The 23,075-nt window shown below is 35.1% G+C and overlaps 1 protein-coding gene across 1 annotated transcript in view; it reads right to left on the reverse strand.

Moving 5' to 3' along the window:
* The window catches only part of LOC116811479 (probable ubiquitin carboxyl-terminal hydrolase FAF-Y), a 128,554-nt gene that overhangs the window by 15,771 nt on the left and 89,708 nt on the right, over positions 1–23,075 (reverse strand). Inside the window, 7 exon segments of the mRNA XM_032756511.2 lie at positions 328–513; positions 3,654–3,783; positions 4,387–4,612; positions 5,734–5,857; positions 6,255–7,005; positions 8,801–8,942; positions 13,020–13,193. Coding sequence (XP_032612402.2) covers positions 328–513; positions 3,654–3,783; positions 4,387–4,612; positions 5,734–5,857; positions 6,255–7,005; positions 8,801–8,942; positions 13,020–13,193 — 1,733 coding nt within the window.

A 23,075-nucleotide genomic window follows, 5' to 3' on the forward strand; every position in this document is an offset into this window, starting at 1 on the left:
ATTTTAAATTAAATTAAAAATTCACCTAAATGGTCAGGTATATACCAAGATGATAAAATGCAAAAATATAAATGCTGACACTAAGGACAAAGTTTATCATTTTTACACTAAGCATTTCATAAGATATCACAGTATCCTACATTTAAAAAATAAACTCCCTATTAAACATATGAAAAAGCTAAAACTTAAGAAATATAATATTCTAGAACATAGGCCTTCAGACTAATTTCATTTTCATAAATCTTCAGAGCTACTTTTTATCAAGTGCTACATAAAGCTACCATTATTTTTAAACTGCTGTAAAAAAAATGGAACATGCTACTTTACCATTGATTGAAGACTGCATTGTTGATGACACATTGCAACAACGAATCAGCTGAGACACTACTGAATATAACTTGCCTAATTCAGCATACTGATATTTGATTGGAGGACCTGGTCCTTCGTCTAAAGACACAAGCATAAAGGTAGCAGGTACATTCAATTTCAGAAGCTGTGTTTTTTCCACCACACCTATAAAAAAGGACAGAAAAATAACATGTAGGAAAAAAAACTAGGAGGGTAAGTACTGCAATAATTAAAAATTAATTATTATAGCTCTTTGTAAGTTATATTATTAAAAGCTCATTCTCTTTGCTTAGAATACAAACAATACAGGCAGAATGTTGACAGAACAGAAAATACACTGATATAATTAAATAAGATACAGTATCATAACTGTGAAATAATGATCATGACTATGGCATTCCAGTTAGCCTAGGTACTAAGGGAAATGTATACTTTCTAGGGCCTAGAGAAGCTGGAAGGCCTTAGGTAAAGAATAACTTTCATCATAAGAAAGTAAGACAGAAACTAGCTGGGAATAGTGGCTTACACCTGTAATCTCAGCACTTTGCGAGGCCAAGGTGGGTGGATCACCTGAGGTGAGGAGTTCGAGACCAGCGTTTTCAACATGGTGAAACCCCATCTCTACTATAAATACAAAAATCAGCTGGATGTGGTGGTGGGTGCCTGTAATCCGAGCTTCTTGGGAGGCTGAGGCAGGAGAATTGCTTGAACCCAGGAGGCGGAGGTTGCAGTGAGAGGAGACTGCGCCACTGCACTCCAGCCTGGGCCACTAAGCAAGACTCCATCTCAGAAAAATAAAATAAGTAAACAAAAATAAAAGAAAGTAAGACAGAAACTAAATTAAATGAGCCATAAAAATTATTCTAGAAAAAGTTTCCATTCTAGGACGTACCCTTACATGGCTTGTTTTTTGTAACTACATCTATAGTAATAGATGTATCCAAATGATTTTAGATGATTCCAAATTCTGGACATACGTATCCCACTACTGGGTTTCTTCATATAGGTATCCCATATGCTTTTAAAATGCAATCTGCTCACACAAGTCCTTTTTCCTCTATCAGAAAATGGCACTACTATTTTCTCAGTTCATCAAATCACACCCGGGATGTAGGTCTTAACATCTCTTTCCTGCTCCACTTCCTCAAATATCAAATTACCAACTCCTGCTGATTCTAACTCATAAAGAGCTCCTGGATCTGTTCATATCTGTCTTCCATACTGCCACTTTCCCTAATACAAAGCAGCCACAGTCTTTTTCTATTGATAATTTTTAATACTTTCTTATCTTGGTCTATTGTAAGCCATTCTATGTTATAGACAGTGTGACGTTTTTAAGTTAAGCCTTTTGTGATCCTCTAGTGGTTCATTCATGCCCTCCTGATAATGTCCAGGCCACTTTACAAAATCAGAATAGCATAATTAGAGAATCCTGGAAATCAGTCCTGCTATTCTGTATCCTTCACTGTATGAAGTCACACTGAATACCTCACCTGTGTCTAAGAAGCAAAGTTATGTCAATACTAAGTCTGCACGCACAATCCACTCTGTTTAAAAAATCCTAACCAACCCCCTTCTCCTGGCAAGCTGCTTCTTCCACCCTTAAAGGAAATATTTGTTATTCATCATAGAAATATTAGCATGTTTGATTGTAGGGTACTGCCTGAGGCCTTACTGGGAATGTCACACAACGTGCTGCAAATGCATTGTCTCATTTTTCTGAAATCCAAAAACTTCTAAAACCTAAAACACACTGCCCTAATGACTTAAAAGCCATAAATCTATACTAATTCTTGGCAGAAAAAGTTACCAGTAAGTTGTATTATAAACCATCACTGTCTTGTGCATGAGCTGCCAATATCTAAAATAAAATAGTATAAAATGGGATTTTTGTGAGTGCATAAATTTAATACTTTTATATTTAAAATATAAAAGTGACTTCATTTATGTTTGTGTAATATCTGCTTCTTACTCTATTACAAGTATCCCAGAATCTCATACGTAGTCAGGCAAGACAGAGAAAGAGAAAACACAGAGATGATCAGTGAAGGAAGAGTAACTGATAAAATGTTCTTCCCGCTGAAGTCAAAGATTAATAACATAGATAACACTTTCATTAGAAGAATGCATGACTACAGAACTTAACTTTAGGTAGTAAGATATTTGTGATTTTTAAAAGTTAGCTGAATAACTTTTAAAAATCACAAATACCACAGATATAAAAGTGTATATAGATACACAGCTATAAAATTTAACTTTTAAAAATCGCAAATATCGTAGATATAAAAGTGTATCTGCTAATTGAGTCAATCCTTCAAAAAATATGATCAAATACTTATCACTAACACTAAAGTTTTAACTGGTCAATAAATTTTAATTATATCAATAAATTAGGTAATTTTGAAATATTGTTGTACTAATACCTGAACTGCTGATATTCAAATTGGATAAGTACATCTATAATAAATTTACTCTTCTTTCCACACAATAAAAACAACATAAAACAACACTGAAAACACTATGATGATTTTTGAAATGTATTCCTGGCAATCTATCCATGCATTCAACAATGACTGAGTTCTACTATGCAATCCCCACTCACTGCAAGAATTCTGCTACCTAGTTGGGGAGTAAGGCAAGTATTTTAAAAACCATCGAAACACAATGGAATAAGCGAAACAGAATTTTTTAGGTGAGCATCCTAGAGGCACTCAAAAGAAGAAATAAATAGGTTGATGTGAGAAAAAGCAGGCTACCCTATGAAAGATATACTGAAAATCACATTTCTTAATTGATGTTATATTAATATCAACAGAAGAATTAGAGTGGATTATATATTTGCATTATTACTAATTTCAATTTAGTTTATTTTAACAAAACATATGTACATGTCATATTTTTTAAAGAAATAATTCTTAAACCTGACAAGCAACACAAGCACTTGGGGTCCTTTAGACTAAATATGGATTCCTTATCCAAGCCCTAGGAATTCTGATTCAGATGGTGTGGGATATGACCAGGAAGCCAGTAGTTTTCAAAAAGCAATGTTAAGAGATAACATCAATCAGACAAAGTATATGATCTTAAAGATTACCAGAGAAATAAAACAGGTGCATAAATTACCATATAATATGAGAAATGCCATTAAAGTTACACAGAAAATTTGCAATGCATTTTAAGAATAGGAATATGGTATATCGCTTCTACTTCAGAAGAAATTACATGTAATCACTTGATTAAAATGTGCTTCCCATTTAATATTTAAAATTGAAACAATCATTAATATAGTTATGAAAAATTCTTACCTAAATTGGCATACATTACAAACAAATTAAAATATTGCTGTAAATGACGTCCATGCTCTGAAACTTCCCTTCTCAAGAGATTTAGTGTGGCTCTTAGTAAGTGATCACTCAAGCTCAAGTTATCACATGCCTGTGAAAAATGAAATATTATTTTATCAGTATCAAGATGCAGAAACAACTTTTATTTGCATACAAAAGGTTATGTTCATATACAGAGCAAATCCTTCCGAAAGAAAATTATTAAATATAGTTGCTCTTTGAGAGAGAGAATGAAGAGCTCAGGTAGACTTCATTGTAGATCTTGTATGTTACTGTAATTGTAATGCAAACAAACAAACAAATGAACAAAAACCCTGGCAACTTCAACAGAAGATTTAAGTGGATTATTTATTTACATTATCACTAATTTCAACTTCATGTTACAATGTTTCACTAAAAAGCTTTTAGCCATTATAAAAGTAAATCTTAAAAATGTAAAACTTCAGGATTTACTAAATAACTAAATAATTGAATACACAAAAGGAATTTCTCTTCTTTTTCAGAATGCCCAGCAATCACTATTACCATGAAATAATTTTACGAACTCACAAGTGTCATAATGTATGTATGAATTTGTTTATGGTGAATACATCAAAGAGAGGAACATAAATTTGCTGATACGAATTTGCAGAAACAGAATTTACTTCTAAGTATTTAATTGCTTTAAAAAAAAAAAAAAAAGCCATGCAATTACCTGATTAGAAGGTCCTGGAGATGCAAAAGGAGAGGGACAAGACCCATCTTGCAAGGAAAAGTGTGCAATAAACACTATAAGTTTTGCAAATGCACCCCTCACTTCTGCACTAGGGCACTCCAGAAGGTATTCAGAGAAGCGATTTGATACATTAAAAAGGACATTATGAGTAAACCAAAAACGTACATTCTTGCTGTGACGGAGGAGAATGCATAGTGCATCATACCTAAAACAGAAACATCTATGAACATCAAATTTTAGTGATGTGTTTATTTTGCTTGCTATATTGAAGAAACAGATTTTTATGAACCAAACAACGATCTGAGATGTTGTCTTCAATTAACAGTCAGTTGGTTTTAGTACAAATATCAGATTGATAAAGCTGTGTGACTTTAGTCCCACAGAGTAAAAAAAAGAAATGAAATACGAAATATGTGTAGCTCTCTGCAAATCCATGATCAAACTCTCCCCGGTGCAGTAACATTTCTTTAATATCTTTTCAATGTGAGCAATGCTGAGTTGTTAAATCCAGGTATTATAATGTATTCCATACTTTTATAATTAATAGTAACTTAAAACTACACAGCCATTTTAAAATTGTCTTTTTTTTTAAAATTTTTAAAGAGGCACAGTCTCTATTGACCAAGCTGAAATAAATGCAGTGGTGCAATTATAGCTAACTTCAGCTTCAAACTCCTGGGCTCAAACGACACTACTGCCTCAGCCTCCCAAGTAGCTGGCTCTACATGAACAAGCTACTAGGTCTAGCTATTATTTTAATTTTTTTTTTTTTTTATATATAGAAGAGATCTTGCTATGTTGCCTAGGCTAACCTCAAATTCCAGGCCTAAAGTGATCCACCCATCCCCACCTGTGATGGATTAGGTGGATCCTAAAGTGCTAGGATTACAGGTGTGAGTCACTACACCGAGGTAATTTAACTTTTTGTTGAGACGAGGTTTCACTATGTTGCCCAAGCTGGTCTTAAATTCCTGGCCTCAAGTCCTGCCACCTTGGCCTCTTGAAGTGTTGGGATTACAGGTATAAGCCACCACACCTGACCTAAAAATCATCTACCTTTTTAACTATAAGTGAGAATTTCATCCAGTAAAAATAAAATAACTAAATGATGAAATAGACTAAGATGTGATACAAATTTACAGGAGTAGGAGCCAATTTTTAAATAAAGGCACTTTTAATTTATCTCATGACTACTGCCAAGATTTTTATTCTATATTTTAAATTTGAAATGGTATTTTCATGGTTAGGAAAAAATAAAACAGTTAGGAAAGAATAAAGAACCAAACAACTATAAGTACTATAAGAATGAAATCCAAAACCATGTACCAGTCACTGGCAGGACCACGAACTATTTTCTTGGTGTGAAATCCAGTGGTAAAGAGGAATCTAGCAGCAAGCTGAATAGTAATCATAGTAATTTCTTCTGCTTCAGGCAACAAATAATCCTGCCCTTTAAATAAAAAGTACATACATGGTTAAAAACATTTTTATCTTCAAACTCTATGTTAAAAAATCTTAGTTAATTCTTAGTGATTATCTTACCACTTCCCTAACCCATATTTCAAAGTAATGCTTAAGTAAAAAATAGTAATTACTACAATAAATGCTTTTCTATATTTCCATATATTAAGAATCACTGTTCAAAGGTAAAGATATCATAAACTTTTCATTTTAAAATAACTAAACCAAAAAAGCCAACACATGCATATAAAATGAGATTAAAGATTCTATGAAAAAATAAAAGAAAACTGAAGAAAAAGATAAAACACATTTGATGCCTTGTAAGAAATCCTAGAAGCCAAATAAAAACTATTCTTTATTATTAAGATGCTACTTCCAAAGCTTACCTGGAGCAAGGTTTAAATAAACACCATTACATGTAAGCAGTTTTTTCACAAACTGAAAATATTCTAAACTATATTGCATTCAGTTATGCATAAATTGCACATTTTGTTTCCGCACACTTCTCTCAATGGCTGGTGACACAATGATCTGATGGGGTCTTGCAATAGTTAGCTCTGATATATATCTTATCATCTCATCATCTTCATCTATCATATCCATTTGTTCATAAAAAAGTATGTAAGCATTCCACCACCTCTTCTGCCGCCTATATGACATGCGCTTCATCATGTGATCAAATACTTCTCCCATGTACTCTCCACCAAAACACTGATTTTTCATTTCTTCATCATCATCCATTTTGCATTCTGTTACATCTCCATCATCAAATTTATACCAGTGATCTCTCAGATCATCTTTACCATTCCTTTGAATGATGTAAGAATAATAATGCCCACCGCTTGCTTGACCACTGTGTACAAGCACTCCTACAAGTCTGTACTTTGTGCCTCCTGTAGTTTCATTGTCAGACTGCTCTTTCTGTTCAATCAACTGATTTTCTGAGTTTACATTATCCCTTTCCAGCTTTGCAACACCTGCTACTGTGTAAGGTCCCATATCCAGCTCTCGAGGAAATTCAAAATAATCACTGATTTTAATTGCACATTCTCTTTCCCAGTCATAGTCAAATCGTTTGAGTTGGATAGCAAGAACCCGAGGCAATTTTTTAATTAGCAGGCGCTTTACTGTGTCAACCTATAATAAACAGAGAATATAAACAAATGTTCTCTTGTAACCAGAAGAGAAACTAAAACAATTTTATGTTAATTTTAAAGTTTATGATCTATTTAAATTTATTTATAAGCAGATGAATAAATAATAATAAATACCATCAGGGTAATTATGTCATAACTGACTTAAACAATCCTTACTTACCAAAGCTGAAAATATACAAATATACTCATTCTTTGGTATCTGTAGGGGACTGGCTCGAGGACCCCCATAAATATCAAAATCTGTGTCTGCTCAAGTTTCTGATTTAAAATGGAGCAGTATTTACATATCATCTACAGACATCCTCCTGTATAGTTTAAACTATCTCTACATAACCTACTTAATACAATGTATTAACTATGATATTTAGATGGTTATTACACTGTAATGGCTTTTGAATTTGTATTACTTTTTATCATAGTACTCCTATTTTTTGTTTTCAAATATTTTTAACACATGTTTAGAGGAATTGGTATTTGCAGAAGCTGTGGATATGAAAAGTCCTTCAAACTGGAAAACATTACTGATAAAAACACTGATGGCTATGTAGTTCCATATGGCCACTATTACTTGACTGTGTTACTCCTCTGATGTTTTCTTTTATGCTAATGAACAGAATTTGCTGTGAGTAAACTGAAGACATATGATAAGCAATTTTAATAGCAACTAATATTTATAGCACTTAAAAACCAGGTAATAAGTGCTGCACACATATTAATGAATTTTATCCTCACTGTCTTATAAAAAGGTACTACCTATATATAATTATTTTAAAACATGTGGATGAAGAGTAGCAGAAAGGGTGAGAAGGAATTGTCCCAAGTGTCAGAAGGGTAACAGGCAGTATAGCTTTATAAACAAACCACAATCTAAGTGGTGCATAAGTTCAAAACAATGCAGGCAGCTTGAAAGTAAGGGGTTTTGAAGGTAAACGAAAATATATACATTATTTAATATATAATATCTTAAAAGACATGTTATCATTCTATCTCTCAAACTAAGTGCCAGAGATAAAAATTAGCTGGCTAGGCCCAAAAAATGAAATCTGGGCTGGGTGCAGTGGCTCACGCCTGTATTCCCAGCACTTTGGGAGGCCAAGGCAGACAGATCACAAGGTCAGGAGTTCAAGACAAGCCTGGCCAACATAGTGAAACCTCGTCTCTACTAAAAATACAAAAAATTAGCCGGGCGTGCTGGCAGGTGCCTGTAATCTCAGTTAGTTGGGAGGCTGAGGTGGGAGAATCGCTTGAACCAGGAGGCAGAGGTTGCAGTGAGCCAAGATCACGTCATTGCACTCCAGCCCGGGTGACAGTGCAAGACTCCATCTCAAAAAAATATATATATATATATTTAAAATGAGATCTGTTTGTGAAACTACATGTGGTTGTGAAAATCTGATGTAACCCAATAAAATTAGCAAACTTCCCTACTTCAAGAGAAAACTAGAGTAAGAAAATAATGTTTTCTACTACCAACTCTTCAAGATTGAAGCATTCAATTGCAATTGATTTCAGGGCAGAGATGGAAAAACTTGTGAGATTCTGTGACTTTCAAAATTATTCACCCAATAAAAATGTTTTGTTTTTCCTAGTCTGGCACTGTATTTTATCAATATTATTTTGCTTTAAACCAGTTATCATCTTGACCACCTCTCTGCTATTACAGTGGTAGCAGAGATAAAGCAGAAGTTAATTTTGAAGATGAGCATAAACAACTCCAAAGTCTTCCTATTCTGTTCAATGCAATCATTACTTTTCAAAAGTAAAAAAAAAAATACCTTTTTATCACATTTTTCACAACGATAAGCATTTGCACCTTCCAATAAATCTCCTTTGATATACTGTTCCAAAGAATCAAGAAGATTTTGATAATTTCTAATATCCACATTCAAAGTTGTAAAAGATTCTTCACATTCATACCTAAAGATATTATTAATGAAACAAATTAAAAGAATGTATTCTATACTTTTTTTTTTTTTTTTAAATCTTTTAGAGACAGGGTCTTGCTCAGGCTGGAGTGCAGTGGCACAATCATAGCTCACTGTAGCCTTGAACTCCTGGGCTTATGCCAGGGATCCCCAGCCAGTATGGGTATATCCTATTGGGAACTGGGCTGCACAGCAGCTAGTGAGTGGTGGGCAAGCTGGTGAAGCTTCATGTGTATTTAAAACACTCCCGTGGTTTGCATTACCACCAGAGCCTCATCTCTTGTCAGATCAGGGAAAGCATTTGATTCTTAAAAGAGCAAGAACACTGCTATCAACTACATATGTGAGTGATGTAGGTTGCGCACTCCTTGTAAGAATCCAAAGAGTGATAATCTGTTACTGTCTCCCACTGCCTCCAGATGGGACCATCTAGCTGCAAGAAAACAAGCTCAGGGCTCCCACTGATTCTACATTATAGTCATTATGGTGAGATGTATAATTATTTCATTATATATTATAATGTAATAATAACAGAAATAAAGGGCACAATAAATGTAAGACACCTGAATCACCCCAAAACTATCCCCCCATCCTCAGTCTGTGAAAAAAATGATCTTCCATAAAACTGGTCCCTCGTGCTGGAAGGTTGGGGACTGCTGCCTTTGGTGATCCTCCCACCTCAGCCTCCCTAGTGGCTAGGCCTACAAGTGGGTACTAATATGCCCAGGCAAGTTTTTTTTTTTTTCTGTAGAGATGGGTTCTTGCTGTTGACTATGCTGGTCTTCAACTCCTGGGGTCAAGTGATCCTTCTGCCTCATCCTCCCCAAGTGCTATGATTACATGTGTGAGCCATCATGCCCAGCCTGGTTTCTAAATCTGATCCTTCTGGAGGCTGTGGCTCATGCCTGTAATTTCAGCACTTTGGGAGGCCAAAGCAGGCAGATCACCACAAGTCAGGAGTTCATGATCAGCTTGGCCAACATGGTGAAATCCCATTTCTACTAACAAAAACATATATATATAAATTAGCCAGGTTTGGTGGCACACGCCTGTAATCCCAGCTACTTGGGAGGCTAAGGCAGGTGAATCACTTGAACCCAGGAGGCAGAAGTTGCAGTGAGCTGAGACGGCACCACTGCACTTGAGTGCCTGGGAGACAGAATAAGACTGCGTTTCAAAAGTAATAACAAACACATCTTTTCCTTAATTGTGAACTTGATTAAAAATTCATATGCAGTATTTAACAATCATGTCAAGTATATTAATCATACAATGTTATTAATAAGTAACATCTTTTATCAGTTGCTTATTTTGTACTGGGCACTGTATTAGATTCCTTACACATATTATAGCTCATCTTTACCTTCATAAAAGCCATGTTAGAGGTACATATCCATCCCTACTTTAAAGCTAAGACAATGGGGTTGAGCAGGGAAGTCAAAAAGAATAATTTGATACAGTTTATTAGGTGGAGTGATGCTTTGAAAACCAGCTTGTCTGGCCTTACCTTGTAAGTTCTTTATGTTCTATCACACTATGACACATATTATCAGTTTAAACAGTAATTCATGATGAAGTAAAAATAAGAATTAATCAAGCTCTAAAAAAAAGCCTATTCTAAACATTAATGAACTTTATTTTTAAGTGTCCCTCAATTTCTGTCATAAACACTTTCCTAATGTGTAAGTTCAAACACTTATCATACTTAAATGCCTCTGGTGTTCTTGTCTATAAAGTCATAAACATAAGCAGAGAGCCAGGTGTGGTGTGGCATTTGCCTGTATTGCCAGCTACTCAAAAGGCTGATGTAGGAGAGGGTCACTTGAGGCCAGGAGTTTGAAGCTGTTGTGTGCTATGATCACACTTTTGAATAATCACTATACTTTAGCCAGGGAAACATAGTGAGACCCTGCCTTAAATAAATAAATACATACATACATACATACATAAATACATAAATAAATAAATAAGTGGAGTAGAGAGCAAATAACGCAGGACTGAGTCAGCATCACAGATTATGGTAATTTTCTACAAACTCAGAAAATGAGATGGGGCAGGCATGTCAACCATCAAATCCATTCATATAACCAATATTTTCAAAATGTCTAAACAGTATCTCACTCTCTTGCACAGTCTACAGTATCGTGGTGCAATCTCGGCTCACTGCAATTTCTGCCTCCCGGCTTCAAGCAATTTTACTGCCCTAGCCTCCTGAGTAGCTGGGATTACAGAAGCCTACCACCACACCCAGATAAGTTTTTTGTATTTTTAGTAGAAATGGGGCTTTACCACATTGGTCAGGCTGGTCTTGAACTCCTGACATCAAGTGATCTGCCAGTGCTGGCATCCCAAAGTGCTGGGATTGTAGGTGTGAGCTACTGCCCCTGGCCAGTTTCTCACAGTTGGAAACTTTTGATTTATTCAGGAAAAACAAGACAGTCACAAAAATAAAATTACATTTATAAATGACTTATGCAAGTTGCTTTTGATCGGGAACCACCCCATAGAGGAGAATAAGGCTATCTTAGAGAATAAAACAATTAAAAGATACTACAATTAAAAGTGATACTCTGGCAAGGAATAGTGGCTCATGCCTGTAATCCCAGCACTTTGGGAGGCCGAGGCAGGAGGAAAGCTTGAGCCTGGAGTTCGAGTCCAGCCTGGGAAACATGGTGAAACCCTAATTCTACAAGAAATACAAAATTTAGCTGGGTGTTATGGCATGTGACTATAGTGCTAGCTACTTAGGAAGCTGAGGTGAGAGGATTGCTTGAGCTTGGAAGGTTGAGGCTGTAGTGAGCTGTGATTGTGCCCCTGCATTCCAACCTGGGTGACAGAGTGAGACTCTATCTCAAAAAACAAAACAAAACAAAACAACCCCCAATGCCTTATAATATAGAAGTCTTGGGATGCTAATAACAAGTTTAGTTGGAATATATATTTTATTTACACTATTGATATTTTTTACTGTTTCCTGTCTTGTCAAATCTTGCTAAGTGGTTTGATGTGCAAGCATATGTAACACTTTTCAAGAATAGTAAGAATTGAGCGTAATTTAAGTAATTTCAATGTTACTTCCTCGGGAGATATGTTTCAAAACCCAAGAGATGGCTAAAACCTCAGATAGCATTGAACTCTATATACTATGTATATTCTATGTTTTCTTCCTAAACATACATACTTAAGTTTGATTATGTTTAACTTATAAATGATGCACAGGAATAGATTAGCAGCCGCTCTTAGCCTTTTCTTTGGTGTATCTGAATTACCAGAATATTACTAAGTAAGAGGTATTTGAACTAAGTTGTGTGATATCTTTGACAGTCAATCTGACAACTGAGACAGCAACTAAGTAGATAACAGGCACAGAGACAGTATGGATATGCTAGAAAAAGGGATGATTCACATCCAGAGAAGGACAAGGCAGGACAGCCCCAAATTTGATCACGCTATTTAGAATGGGGCACAGTTTAAAACTCATAAATTGTTTATTTCTGGAGTCTTCCATTTAATTTTTTTTCTTTTTTTGAGAGTAGCTGGGATTACGGGCACATGCCACCGCACTCAGCTCATTTTTGCATTTTTGTAGAGGCAGGGTTTCACCATGTTGGCCAGGATGGTCTCAATCTCCTGACCTCGTGATCCACCTGCCTCGGCCTCCCAAAGTGAACGATGATGTGGAAACTGAAACCATGAATAATGGGTTACTACTCCAGTCTTGCCAATTATCTTTGGAAGTTCCATCTAAATATTCTGGTTGCTAGTTAGAACATAAAAAGAAAATGTCTATTTAAAGAATAAGTGTAGATCTATGGAAAATGCCATTTTAAGACATAGGGTTAGTAAGACAAAGCAAACAAGAATGAATTGAGGAAGTAATAAAGTACTAACCAAATGTTCCTGGGAAGAAAAAAATTAGAATAGTGTAGTATGCATATGAATGTAATTCATTCATAGTCCTAGGCTTTTGGTATACTCTGCTTTTATGTAAGTACTAATGAAAGATTTACACTATTATTTAAAAAAAAAAAACCACGAAGTATACACTAAAAACATAATTAGCACTTACCTGTGTGGGCAACCTTGGCAGATCTTCTGATCAGCAAAGGAGCCTCCTAGGACTTTACTTAGTAAAGCTGGGTGTCCTAAAGCTTTTAAAGCTTCATCTAAACTATCCACCAAAGAATTAAAAAACTCTAAGGCATCATGTTGTTCACGGAGATTAACAGGTTCACCCCAAAGCCTAAGAAGGAAATGAAACAAAATGAGTTACATAATATGTGCCTAGAATATCCATATTTTATAACAACAAAAATAACAATGACAAACATAAGCTGAGATTTTAACCCACATAGAAAAGAGAAATGCCCATTATGTTTGCAGAGGCAACACAATCGAAGTGCTTACAGTAATAATGATACTACAGTGTAAAGTTATAAATGGTGTGACTAAGCTGGATAGTAGTTTTAGAATAATGTTTGCTTTCTAAAGCATAGTATATTCAAGCACTTTCAAGTAAAAAATGACATTTACATGAGAAAGAACCTAATGCTTATGTGGATGCTTTAACTACTGCCTTAAAACTTTATCCTGCTTATTTTTGTTGATATAGTGAAAAGATCCTACCACTTAGTTACCATTGCTCATCAAAGCAATTTTTCCAAGTGAAAAGTGAAAGGTTTCTAAACATATTTTCAGCAATCTAAATAGGCATAAAAGGTGAACCAATCCTAAGAAAATACCAATAATGAGTATACAAAATGAGAACTACTGCTGCTGAAAGAGGTGATTCTGGAAGCTATCATCTAACAATATTTTCCTAATAATAAGCATCAGAAAATGTCATTTTTAGCAAAAGGTATGGCAATATTTTGAACTTGCTAAGGTGGTACACTGTGTTTTTCTTTGCGGTGAACTTTCACAATTAAAAAAATTGTTATAAATCTAAAAATAAATTTTAAATATTAATACATACAATAAAATTCACATACAATAGAAGGTACTCTGTTGAAGCCACAGGATGTGAGTTTTACAAATGGCAGCCAGCTGTGTAACCACCACAATTGGAGTATCAAACAATCTCTTAAGTACCTTCCTAAATTTCCTAATAGTAGCACTTTGTAAGCCAAATGAATCTCCTGCTATTAATTCCTGGCAACCACTTACCTGTTCTTCATAAATCTGGAGTAGCCTTTTCTAGAATATTATATACAAGAAGGCATATAGATTTAGTGTTTCCCTCCTTTTCATTATTGTGGTAGAGTTTACATAATTTACTTTTTATCCTTTTTAAAAAAGACATTAAATTTAATCAGGAAAAATGTAATCTGATAATTTAGAAGTATGACGGCAAATTAAAGAGAGAGGAGCACAGAACAAGTACGATTCTTTATAAAACCAGGAGATTTTAGTTTGTCAGTACAAATCAACAGGACAATGTAACTAATAAAGAGGTAAAATGCTAATGTGTTAGGCTTCACTAATACATAAAGAGAAATCTGGTACCACATCTAGAGTATTCATTCAACTTTAAGGCCACCCTTTAAGAATACTGATGAACTGGAATGTGGCTTCATTCTTTTGTTTTTAATTAATATTAATTACTGTGGTAAAATAAATACAACACAACATTTACTTTTTAAATCATTTAAGTGTAAAGTTTAGTGGAATTAAGAACATTCATGATGGCTGCTGTACAACCATCACCACCATCCATCTCAGACCTCTCTTCATCTTGCAAAACTGAAATTATACCTATTAAACAACTCCTAAAAACTTCTGACAACCTCTGAGAATGAGCATTCATTTGGTACCTATAAATACAATCTCACGTAAGTGGGATCATACAGAATTTGTTTCTATAATTGGATCATTTCACCTAGCATAATGTCCTCAAGGCTCATCTATGTTGTAGCATATTACAGAATTTCCTTCAATGGGGAATAACATTTCATAATATGTATATAGATTTATCAATTTATCAGCTGATACAAGCCAAAAATATTTTTACATTTATCAACTGTGAATGTCACTATGACTACTGAGTGTACACTAACTCTTTTGAGACCCTGCTTTCAATTCCTCTGGGTTTATACCCACCAGGGAAATAAGAGAAATTGCTGAAGCATATAGTAATTCTACTTTTATTGATTTTTGTGACAGAGTCTTGCTTTATCGCCAAAGCCAGGGAGCAATGGTGCAATCTTGGCTCACTGCAACCCCTGCCTCCCAAGTTCAAGGGATTCTCCTGCCCCAGCCTCCTGAATAGCTGTGATTACAGGTGTGTGCCACCATGCCCAGCTAGTTTTGTATTTTTAGTAGAGATGGGGTTTCAGGCTGGTCTCGAACTCTTGACCTCAGGTGATTGCCTGCCTCCACCTCCCAAAGTGCTGAGATTACAAGCGTGAGCCACCACACCCAAGTGTACTTCCACTTTTAACTTTTTGAGGAACCACTATATTGTTTTCAACAGTGGCTGTACCATTTTACAATCCCAGCAATAGTACACAAGGGTTTCAATTTTTTCACAGCCTCACCAGCAGTTACTTTTATAGTGATCATTCTAATACATCTAAAATAGTATTTCAATAGTTTTGTTGTGCATTGCCTTTATGATTAGTAATAGTGAACATTTTTGTATGTACCTCTTAGCCATTTGTATGTTTCTTGAAAAAACGTTTATTCAAATCTTTTGCTCATATTAGTCTGTTTTCACACTGCTGTTAAGTACTGAAACTGGGTACTTTATACAGAAAAGTTTAACTGACTGGGTTCCACACGGCTGTAAGGAAGTAAGACTGAGAGGCCTTAGGAAACTTAACAATCATGGTGGACAGGGAAGGGGAGGCAAGCACATCTTATATGGCAGAGCAATGTAAATCCTTCACCACCTTGGTTAAATTAATACCTAAGTATTTTATTTTTTGATGGCTATATGTTTTCATACTTTCTTTTTGGGACTGTTTACTGTTACTGTATAGAAATGCAACTGATTTTTGTGAGACTCTGCATTCTGCTACTTTGCCTAATTCAATTATTTACTCCAACAGTTTTCGTAGGAGTATCTTCAGAAATTTATACATGTAGGATCACAGCATGTGTAAACAGAGATAATTTTTCTGCTCCTTTTCCAATGTGGATGCCTCTTCTTTTTTCTTGCCTAACTGTGCTGTGTAGGACTGCCAGTAGTATATTAAACAGCAGTGGTATAAATGGGCAGCTTTGCCTTGTTCGTTATCTTAGAGTAAAAGCTTTATATTACAAATATGCTTGCTCAGAGTTTTTTATATATGGCTTTTATTAAGCTGACGCAGTTTTCCTTCTGTTCTGTATTCACTGCATGTTTTTATCATGAAAGGCAGTTCTGTTAAATGCTTTCTGTATCTCAATTGAGATGACGATGTGCTATTTTTTTGCTCATTAAATGGTGTATTACAATGATTAGTTTCACATGTTGAATCATCCCCATACTCTTAGAATAAACCCCACTTGGTCATGATATAATATTCTTTAAACATGCTGCTGAATTGGGTTTGCTAGTATTTTGTTGTGGAATTTTTCATCAATGTTTATAATGGATACTGGTCTATAATTTTCTTGCAGCATCTTTGTCAGCTTCTATACGTTAGATGTAGATTTGAGGCTTTCCTTTAGCATAATGAATGTGAACCCTTAACTCAGCTCAGTGTGTCAATAGTTTAATCTTTTTTCTTTGCTGTGTTGTATTTCACCACATGAATGTACCAGAATTTATTTATCTATTAGTCATTCAAGGGACAAAAGTTGTTCCCAAGCAATTTAGCACTGCTGATAAAGCTGCTATAAATACCTATATACAGGCTATATCTTAGTCTTCAATTCATTTTGGTAAATATCCAGGAGTCAGCCTGCTTAGTTGTACATTAAGTTTATGAATAAGTTTGTAAGAAACTGGCAGTTTCCCAACAGATCACAACTTTGGAAAACTGTATCAGTAATGGTTGAGTATCATGTACTCCTGATCCAAACCAGCACTAGAAAAAAACAGGGGTGCAGTTGTATCTCTTGCAGTTTTAACATAAAAAACCCTAATGAATAATGATGTTGAACACAGGTTTAAACCATTTATCTTCTTTGGTTAAGTTTTCAAATATTTTAAGAATTTTAATTATGTACTTTCTAATATTGAGCTAGAAAAATTCTTTATTTTGTATGTATTTTCCAAATATTTTTCCCATGCTATGCCTTTTCATTTTCTTAATGATGTCTTTGGAAGAGTATACGGCTTTCCTTTTGATGAAGTCACACATATCAACATTTGTGAACTATCATCTAAATATTGTTTGATAACAATTCAAAGTAACAAAAGGTTTTTCTTCAATATTCTCACATTCTAGGTCTGAGTTTCATTTTGCGTTAAATTTGTATAAGGCACAAGTTGAGGTCCACTTTAGGGGAAAGGGTATTAATGCCCAGTTGTCCCAGATCATTAAAAGCAAAGACTTTGTATTCTCCTCCCAAGATGGGGAAAAATGCAAAGTCTTTTCATTAAATGATCTGGGACATTAGCCTTATTAGTATACTTTATTTTCCAAAGCTACACATGGTATTAATCTTTGTGCCTATCCTTTTATTAATGCCATGTTTTAATTTTTGTGTCTTTAATGGCAGTCTTGAAATCATGCAGTGGGAGTTCTCCAATTTGGATCATTTTCTTTCCCAAATTGTTTTAGCTTTCCTTGTCCTGTTTCCTTTCATGCTAATAATTGGTAAATTAATATATGTAAATATCCTGATAGAAAACGGGTCTATAAATCAATTTGGGAAGAACTGACATGTTAGCAGTATTTCATGTTTCATTAAAGGGATAGTATGGTACCTGCATGTTCTTGTGGGAAAAATAAATAGTTGTGAGTTTTTTTCTATCAATTTTTACCTTCTTTGATCTCTGTAGTTTTTTTTGAGTGTTCAGCTTTCAGAAGCTGCAAATAGTTTTCAGTGTTGTTGGGTTTTTTGTTTGTTTTGGTAAACAGTGTTCATATACAGTAAACAGAAACATAAAGGATAAATTATAATACACACATATACACACACCCCCTTGTAAAATCACCTCAATCAAGATAATGAATGTATCCAACGCTCAAATGATTTTCCTTTTTAACCTCTCCATTTTGCCTCTGCCATCCCATTCTTCCTGTCTCAAGCAACCACTTTGTGCCTTCTGCCAATTAGAATATTTCCATTTTCTATAATTTTAATACTAACACAATCACACAATATCCACCATTTCTGTGTATTTTTCTTTTCCACTCACCATAATGAATTTGCATTCAACATGATAGCTGTACGCTGTTTGCAGATGCCTTTTATCGGGTTTTCTTTCACTATTAGTTTTGCCGATGTTTATCAGGAAAATCTATTTTGTCAAATGTTTTCTTACATCTACTGAAGTGATCATATAAGTTTCCTTTTAGTTTGTTTAATCTAAGTACATTAATTGATTTAAACCAACTAAGCTTTCCTAAAATATATTCCACTTTGTGATCAAGTATTGTTTTTAATACTATTCATTTCAACTTCCAAAATTATTTTTAGAAAGTGTGCATCTAACACCAGAAATGTGGTCTGTAGTTTCAGTATTTCCCTCTCCTGTTTTGGGGAAATTAATGAGACCATCTAAGGTTGTCCCATGGCTCGGTGATACTCTTTTCTTTTAGAAAATCATTTTACTCTTGTGTTTTATAATGAATACATTTAACAGACCTTTTTTTCTGCAGTGTGTTATCAGCTGTTAATCTCATTTAGCATCTTTTTCTTTTCTTTTTGAGACAGACTTTCACTCATTGCCCAAGCTGGAGTACAATGGCGTGGTTTTGGCTCACTGAAACCTCCACCTCCCGGGTTCAAGCGATTCTCCTGCCTCAGCCTCCCAAGCAGCTGAGATTACAAGCATGCACCACCACACCTGGCTAGTTTTCTGTTTTTCGTAGATACCTGTTTAACCATGTTGGCCAGGTTGGTCTCAAACTCCTGACCTCAGGTGATCCACCCGCCTCAGCCTCCCAAAGTGCTGTGATTAGAGGCATAAGCCTCGACCACGCCCAGCCTCAGCATATTTTTCATCTCTTGTAAGTCTTCATCTGCAGAGCTTTGTTGTAATTTTGCTTATCTCTTTTTGAACATATGAATATATTACAAAAACTTTTAAAAGTTTTTATTGTTTAACATCTGAGTCAGTTCTAGGTCAGGTCCACCTATTTGTTGATTCTTCGTGTGGTGGGTCATATGTTCCTACTTCTTTGCATGCCTGATAATCTGTGACTAGATATAGATATTTTGAATTTCACCTTATTCAATGCTTGATATTCTGTACTCTTTTAAACTTTCTCTAGCTTGGTGTGAGACGTAGTTTGATTTTCCTGTTCACACTTTAGGTAGTCAGAAACACTGCATAGTACAGGAATAAGTATTCCTTGGTACTGAACAAGGCTTTTCTAGATACTCTATACCCTGTGAACTAACAGTTTTTCTAATGTGGCTGAGAGGAACCGCTATTTTTCCTGTTCCTATGAGAATTTAGACTGTTCCCTCTAATTCTTTCATGTGTTTCTTTCTTTACTCCAAATTGTTTCCTGACTTACATGTAGTGCTTAGTTCTCTCTTGAATATTCAAGGAGAAATAAAGATTACTGGAATTCATGCAGCTCTCTGATGCACTATTACAAACCTTGGATGCTTTAGTCTCCTTGGATTCTCCACAGTGTTTCCTCAAGTCAGGAATTCCATTGGTCTGACTCAATGTCCCACCCTACACTGTACTCTAACTAAGGCTACTGCAGGGCTCTTATTTGTTTCCTATCTCAAGAATAATATTTTTTTGTCTGATGCCTAATGTGTTGAAGCCATAATGTACTTTATCTGTATATTTTTAAAAAACTGTTTCACCAAAGGAGGCAAATTAAGTCCAAATTACTTCAAGCTGACAAGAAGTAAAAACATATTGTTTTCATTTTTAGCACTACTCTGAAGTTTCTTTCTCTATCACTTTTTTTTTTCAATTTCATTGGTTTCTAGTACTTCTGAAATATCTTTGCTTGTTTTGGGTTTAATTTACTATTTTCTCCACTGTATTTTTTCTTTTTTTTTTTTTTTTTTTCATTTTTCTTTTTTTTAAGATAGGATCTTGCCCTATTGTCCAGGCTGGAGTGCAGCAAAGTAATCACAGCTCACTGCAGCCTCAACATATCGGGTTCAAGCGATCCTCTTCCCTCAGCTTTCTGAGTAGCTAGGACTACAGGTGTGCACCACCATGCCCAGCTAATTTCTGTATTTTTAGGAGAAATGGAGGTTTCACCATGTTGGCCAGGCTAGTGTTGAACTCCTGGGCTCAAGTGATCTGCCCATCTTGGCCTCCCAAAGTGCTGGGATTACAGGCATAAGCCACCATACCTGGCTGCTCCCCTAGTTTTAAGGTGGAAAACAGGTTAATAACTCCTACATGAAAATATACTATTTACTGACCTGGCATGGTGGCTTATGCCTGTAATGCCAGCGCTTTGGGAGGCTCAGGCTGGTGGATCACCCAAGGTCTGGAGTTCGAGACCAGCCTCACCAACATGGTGAAACCCTGTCTCTATTAAAAGCACAAAAAATTAGCTGGGTGTGGTGGCAGACGCCTATAATCCCAGCTACCTGGGAGGCTGAGGCAGGAGAATCGCTTGAACCTGGGAAGTGGAGGTTGTGAGTCGAGATCACACCATTGCACTTCAGCCTGGGCAACAAAAGTGAAACTCCATCTCAAAAAAAAAAAAAAAGAAAAGAAAATACACTGTTTACCATTCAACTATTCCCCACTAATTTTGGTAATCAGTGAATCTTTCTTGCATCAGTTATTACTGTGATGCTCTAATGGTGTCACTCTGTTTCCTTCATTTATGTAATTATTCAGTTATTTGCTTGTATCAGTATGAGTATTTATTTTATGTTAAGTATTATAATCTAATACATTATTTATCTTTTTCCTAAAATTGTTTCAATATTAAACATGAGAGCTTTTCAGTTGGCTCCTATGCCTACTTGATATTATTTCTTTTCTTTTTTGACAATTTCCTTAATGGCTTGCATCTAGGCCAATGTGCTCATAGTATCTGCTCCTGCCTGGGAACAAACCAACTTTCCAAGCAGGTCTGGTTCCTTTCTATCAGAAAATGGTACTTACAAATTAAGCTCTAGAAACCAACTGCTAGATACCTATGTACAAATTAAGCTCTAGATATCAACTGCTAGACACCTATGTCATTGGGGTCATTATTTTTAGACATTCTCAGTGTACAGAACTTGGAAATATATGTGTATATACCACATCAATGCTCACACACACATATCTCTATTGCTACACCTATCTGTATGTATGTGTCTAAACTTAAAAACATATATACAGGACAGCATGGTGGCTCAGCTCAAGCTGTAATCACAGCACTTTGAGGGGCTGATGGGGGCAGATCACTTGATGTCAGGAGTCCAAGACCAACTGGCCAACATGGTGAAACCCCATCTCTACTAAAAATAACAAAAAAAAAATTAGCTGGGCATGGTGATAGGTGCCTGCGATCCCAGCTATTTGGGAGGCTGAGGCAGGAGAATCACTTGAACCTGTGAGGTGGACATTGCGGTGAGCTGAGATTACAGCACTGTATTCCAGCCTGGGCTACAGAGCAAGACTCTGTCTCGAAACAAACAAACAAACAAAAACACAACCACCAAGAAGCATACATACATATCACATCACATATGTAGTTTAAAATAAACATGACTACAACTACATACCAGTGTTCACTCAAGCCACCTACCTTCCCTTACCTGTAACTTATCTTTACAAAAATTACAATCCTGGCTGTTATTATCTATACTAGATTTGTTCACCCCTAATAAACATCTAAAGTAGTTCCAGAATTGGTAACACTGGGAACTAGAATTGCAGAGATTAGTACTTCTGTATAGTTCTTTTTATTTAGCTTTACAGTACCTACTCAATATACTGTTTTCCGAAGTTACTTGGGATGGTTCTTTCAATTTTTCTTGGCTAGTGACTTTGTTTTCTTTTTCCAAGCTTGGATTTTTTTTTTTTTTTAACAAAAGTTGAGATAATTGTAGAATCACATGGAGTTTTAAGAAATAACAGAGATACTGTTTTCTCTGTTTCTCTATTCTAATAAATAATAAAGATATCTTTTACCCAATTTCCCCAGCAATAGCATCTTGCAAAACTAGGTAATATAGTATCACGATTGGGATACTATTATTGGTACAAGCCAAAATCTTAAATTAGATTTCTCTAGGTTTTACTTGTACTTATTTCTGTATGTACATTTAGCTATGTCTGTGTAATTTTACATATACACACAAATATATATGTATGTAAATACATATATAGAATATATGTATAAATTATATACAGTTGCCTTATGAATTACATTATCACAGTGTTAATATTTTACCACTTCCATTAAGATACAGAAGCTTCACAGCCAGATAATAAGCATTTACTTTTCTCCATATATAATTGTCAAACATACTAAAACCATGCATAATTACCCCTTAATGTTATTTTTACTTTCAATACTCATAGACATTTAAACAAACTAGGAAAGAAAAATAAGACTACTATACATACCATTTCCCGTTTGTATTCTTTCTTGCAATTCCATGTGTCCCTGTGTTTAACTACCTTTCTGCCAAAACTTTTGACAGAATTTAGAAATTTCTTCACAAGCTTCCATTCTCATGAGAATAAATGTATAATCCCACTAACTACTAAGAGATATTTTCACTGGACATCAGAATATGACTTTTATTCTTTATCTACTTTTTCTTCTGCTGCCTGTACTTTTGATATAATCAAACAAATCACTGCCAAATCCAATGTCATAAATTTTTCCTTTAAACTTTTAAAATTTTATTTCTTATGTTTAGCTTTGATTCATATTGAGTCAATATTTAAATATGGTATAACGCAGGATTGTCCAAGGGAGAGAATACACTCATGGGTTCTGAGTTTCTGTTTCTTGATGGGCTGGTGAAGTTCCTTCCTCACCCTCTTTTATCTTATCACTAGACAAAGAAACTAAAAACCCATGGCTTCAGGCTG

This window comes from Hylobates moloch, unplaced genomic scaffold, assembly GCF_009828535.3.
Source record: "Hylobates moloch isolate HMO894 unplaced genomic scaffold, HMol_V3 SCAFFOLD_25, whole genome shotgun sequence".
Taxonomy (NCBI): Eukaryota; Metazoa; Chordata; class Mammalia; order Primates; family Hylobatidae; genus Hylobates; species Hylobates moloch.